Genomic DNA, 5,213 nt, shown 5'->3' on the forward strand with positions numbered 1-5,213 from the left:
TTAGTAAATCAGTCTCAAAACAAGATAAAAAGACTTTTTGGCTGGATATAAGATTTTAAAACTTTGTCAGGCTGCCACCACAAAGAGATCCCATTACGAGTCATTAAGCAATAAATGTGACCAGCAGAGTATAAAACTGTGACCGTCTGCCAATACAGCTGCACTCATTTCCTAATAAAGAGTTTCTGTCAGTATCATTATGTAAAATGCCGTATTTGTGAATGAACTGACTTATGAGTGCAAAGTTCCAATTTGTCACAGGTAATTGTAATATGTTAAGCAGATAAACATATTTAGTCTTCAGAGGAAAAAAAAAACAGCAAAAACAAGCTTACTTTCTTTTCCAATTAAGCAAAAATAGCATATGTCATAAAAAAACTCTCATTAGTTTACCTGAACACTACAAGTGTTTTTAGTAAATTGCAAGCAAATCATTAGCATCATTAAATAGCAAACAGAAATTATGTGTCTGTGACATCATGTTGTATTGTGAAAGTATAGGACCTCCTTAAAAAAACATAACATGGTGCAAGCTTTGCTGCGAGACAGCATCTCTTTAAAAAGTAGGACTCTGAAAACATGTAAATATCTTACTATGTCCCCAACAATTACAAAAATTATGGATGAGAATATCAGTAGCCATCCACTGGTTGCAGTTTGGTGTCATTAAGCACATTTGCCAAACTCAGTGGTGAAAGTGTTTATCTGTAACATGCCTGACTCTCTTTGCCAACAAATGAGAGCCCAGTGTGGGTAGTATTTGCATAGTATGGAAGACAAAACACGCCTACAGTTTGAGCCTCCTCATTTTACTACATTAACACAGCATATCGTCCTGTCAGCAAACATTGATGCTGGATGGTCTGAGCTGATATATGCAGACAGCCTCATCTGTGGCAAATTGTGGTGCAAGAGGTAAGTGGAAATCGGCAACTACACAGATAGAAACGCACACATTCGCAGGCCGGGCTGAACACTCATTTAACTTCTCTGATGCTGGGTCGGGTTCCACTCAGGGAGGAGTTTTGTATCTTTCCAAGCCAATCAGGGCGAACGGAAACAGGTCAGGTAGCTGAAGAGGACCTCAGAGAAAGAAGCACCAGGCAGGGCAGAGCAGCCACACGCAGCAGGAGGTAAGATAGCACACACTCATTCACACACACACACACACACACCTTTAACAAAGTCAGATTACCTTTCTCATCCACAAGCTTATGGTTGTGTATCAATCAGCATTTTAAAAGCAGTTACACCTACTTCTGCATCTGTGTATTTGAAAAGCAGTAAAAAGCCACTGTCAGTTTAGATCCCAGGGAAGTGTTTTCAGATCTTAAGTTTTAGGGTTCTATTAAGTTAAAGGTTATATTTGTAAAGTCTGGTTTAAACATCTAGTTTAGGGACAAACTTTGAAGAGAAGCTGAATGGTAGCGTCCCAAAACTGATTATGGTTAGGAGGTTATTAATATTGTATAAACTGGCAGGTTTCACCACAAATGGAGTTTTAAAGACCTTTTAAAAACTGAGTCTGCCAAACGCTCGCTGCAGTGTTTAACTACGCTTTGGTTCGTCTCCGTGAGTGTCCATGTAAGTGGATGAGTGTGGATAGAAAGCAGGTCCCCTCTGTGCATCACTCATCTATTTATAGTGAGAACAAATCCCAGATACGAAAGGAATCCTACTGCCACTTATGAGGCAGAGACAGTCAAAGTGAAAGGCCAGAGAAAAGAACAGAGATGGAGAGCAAAGAGTCAAACATGAAAGACTTAAAAGGAAAAAAAAAACATGACTAATCTAATTACAGTAGGCAATAGAGTGCTGCTTCATAGAATGTCTGTTCATGTCTTGTTTTTGAAGTGACACTGAAGTGTTAGCATTGGAAAAATAAGCTATTGCAAACATAGTAAAAAAACTGAAACAGGTGTTTTGTTAAGCACTGAGCAGATATATTAATGGAAATTGTTGAGCTTATGTGCTAATTGTGAAACTAACAATTTTTATCTGCCTTATGTCACGAAACAAATATTTTGGACCTCTGAAACCATCACTTTTTTTACACGTTACAAAACCAACAAAACAATGTAGGATAATGGTTAATGGGATTTTTTATGTTAGTGTTTAATTCTAAACATTTTGATCAATGTTTGACTATTGAAAATTAAAATTGGTTCAGTTTTGTCATTGTTTTTGTTATTATTCAACATTATCAAAGTGTTTTTTTCATTAAGTATACTTTCCAAAAATCTCAAAAGGTGTCTTTCTAAGAAGCTGATCCTGCTTTGATTGGTCCGTCCTGATGTCTTTGTTACACTCTCCACCTTCCATTCTGCCTTCACTCTGCTGAAATGTATAAACAAAAGTGTATTATTACTGCTATGCAAAGTTCATCCATACTCAAAAGAGTTCAGCGTGAGTCAGCAACATTTAAAATCCTTTTCCAGGAAACTGTGAACTGTAAAAATATACATATATCAAACTTTTAAACATAAAGTATTGGTTTGGTTTAGGCCAGCTAGCAAGCTGTATGACACCACACTTTTGAAATCTTGTTTCCTACAGAATTGAGTTTTTTTTTTACCRATTTCAAATGAAGATTTGGTCTTAAACATGAAATAAACTTTCTTAACTTGTGGAATTTAAGCCCATGCTGATACACTGAGTTACAAACATATTTTAGAGTGTTTCATAAAATGTGACAAAAATGTAATCTTACAGATACCGCTGAATTATCTCAGATTAATATTCTTGACAAGCAGTTATGCTCATTACACATTCCATTACACTCATGGCTCTTAAACTGTTTTAACACCACTGGGTAGAGAAAAAACAAACAGGTCCAGCTGAGGTCAGATGGTAAAAGTGAAAGATCATTAGAATGCAGCTGTTACTTGAACATGAATACTGTCACGGTGTGTATTCTGGGAACGTCCGGGCTTTCGTGCACGTGTCAGGCACAGCGATGCTTTTTTTATTGTATGTTTTTGCACAAACAGCTCCCTGGAAACCGTTGGAGACTCTCTGGTCCTCTGAGCTTCAAGCAGATTAGATAAATAAGCCAGGGAAGCAGCCACAATTAGAACGCTCTTGGGCCTGTGCTGATCTATGAAGGACTTAAAAAAGATTTTAAAAAATAAGAAAAGTATCAAAATATTGTTAAAACAAAAAAAAGATACATAATAACTTTCAACAATGAAGTGTTCTGTTAGAAACTACTGCAGCATGGAGTCTAACCAAGTGTGTAGTTCCATGTCTTAGCATTGTTAGCAGGTTTTAAGTGCACCAAACCACAATTATCATTCGACATAAACAAATTGTTTAACAGTCAGTAACAACAGGCAGTTTGTATTATTATTTTTGTAAGGAGCATGCAAAACATGCTCTCTAAAGCCACGCAGACAACTGGTTAGGTTCCATAAAAGGTAACCTAACAACCGGCTCGGGGAAAAATAACAAAAAAAAAAAAAAAGAGAAGAAAAAAACAAAGAAACAATAACAACAAGAAATTGTTCTACCCTGTGTGGCAACATCAACGGGATTGCATCCTCACCTTTTTATTATTATTATCATTTTCATATTTGTCACTTGGTTTAAGGCAACATTTTCCTTTAACTTCCACTTTAGTTTGGTTATTCTAATTTAATTTAGCTTGTTTTTAAATAGATTTCACTGCAGCACCAACACCTGAGTGATGACATCATAGTAACCAATGAGGCCTGACAGGCAGAAAAGAGCTTCAGGAAGGGAATAATGTTGCTTTTGTGGCCCCATATGTAATTTTACCTTTGAGTACTTCCACCATATTAAGACATATTAAGAACTGGGGTTTATTTCACATATTTATTGTGAGGCTTTTTTTCCATTTCAGCTGACACAAACAGTGTTTTAGTTGAGTCTTTTGTGATGCAAACGTTCAACAGAAAAGAAACTCTATAACATGTTGAGCTGGCACTGAAGCTCCGGAAAGTAAAATTAGTGTGATTCTGTATGTCACCTGTGTTTTCAAAGCATTCAGAAGCAAATATGATCCCTGCATATTCCTAAGAGCACAATAATACACCTGAGGCCATTTCATAGAACTGATCKAACCCTCATAAATGTATCAAGTGACTTATGTTTCAATCATGTTTCCAGTTTAGTGTGTCGTAAAGACAGCTATTCGAACACCATTCATTTAAAAACGTTTGTATTTTCTTAGGGGACAATATAGCATATTTGATGTTTCATATTTCATTGCACCTTATTGTATACTATTGTATTGTAGGAGTAATGTTGAATCACATTTATGCACTTGTGTTGTTGAAATGGTTTCRGTGAAGACATGTTGCTGCAACAATTTGCATAGTACAACAACACTGTTCTGATTTCTTGGAAGTGAAACTGAAGCTAAGTAAGGACAGTCAGAACAGATGGTCAGAAAAAAGGATGAAACTTTTATCATGTAAACAGATATGACTGATATGAATGTTCCTTTTTTTATTGTAGACCTTCATTAGTTTTTTAAATTTATTCTTTGTGTACAATCTTAATTTATCAGAGCAAAGTAAAACACACATTGGACTTTAAAGTACAATGAATATTATTTAATACATTTTGTCACTATAACACTGTACTGCCAATTTATTTTCTGTAAATAAACATCTCTTCTCTTCCACCAACAAAACGGTGGTACTTTTATTTTGACAGCATCTCTGTGTCCCTCTCATAAATGATTCAAAGAACAGTTCCTCTACCTGACGTTTTTTTTGTAAGAGTCGCTAAGCAACTGAAATGGTATCCTGGTCCTCGAAAACCACAGTCCCAGTGCCCCCAGTATGCACAAATGCACACAAAAACACACAACTGACTGTCTATGTTTTGCCCTTTGCAGGTCAGTGGATTCACCGAGGGGGGAGCATGTCCAAACCTTCGTCCAACGTCAAGGCCTTGCAGGTAAACAACCTGAGCCTTCCTGCATCGTATGTGCCATTATAATGGCAAAAGAAAAAAAAGGCAAGAAATTAGGATTTCACACACGAGTTTCCACATTAAAGTATTTATTGTTGAAGGCAGATACAGAGTTAATGTACAGTACAGTACAGTACAGTACCAAGGCTTTTTCAGTGCAAAGTTCATAACAAGGCAAACATATGCAGAACTGTTTATTATAGTGGTTTTATATGTGTGTGTGTGTGTGTGTGTGTGTGTGTGTGTGTGTGTGTGTGTGTGTGTGTGTGTGT

At 36.5% G+C, this 5,213-nt stretch overlaps 1 protein-coding gene across 2 annotated transcripts in view; it reads left to right on the top strand.

Moving 5' to 3' along the window:
• Nucleotides 1–1,083: 1,083 nt before the first annotated feature.
• smpx (small muscle protein X-linked) overlaps nt 1,084–5,213 on the top strand; it is a 12,725-nt gene continuing 8,595 nt past the window's right edge. The window contains exons 1-2 of one of the 2 annotated variants that reach the window (XM_014005376.1): nt 1,084–1,133; nt 4,865–4,926. In XM_014005376.1, coding sequence (XP_013860830.1) covers nt 4,891–4,926 — 36 coding nt within the window. In that variant the 5' untranslated portion in view covers nt 1,084–1,133; nt 4,865–4,890. The remainder of the gene's footprint in view (nt 1,134–4,864; nt 4,927–5,213) is intronic. The other variant, XM_014005377.1, reaches the window with a different exon arrangement.

This window comes from Austrofundulus limnaeus, unplaced genomic scaffold (genome assembly GCF_001266775.1).
Source record: "Austrofundulus limnaeus strain Quisiro unplaced genomic scaffold, Austrofundulus_limnaeus-1.0 Scaffold30, whole genome shotgun sequence".
Lineage (NCBI taxonomy): Eukaryota > Metazoa > Chordata > Actinopteri > Cyprinodontiformes > Rivulidae > Austrofundulus > Austrofundulus limnaeus.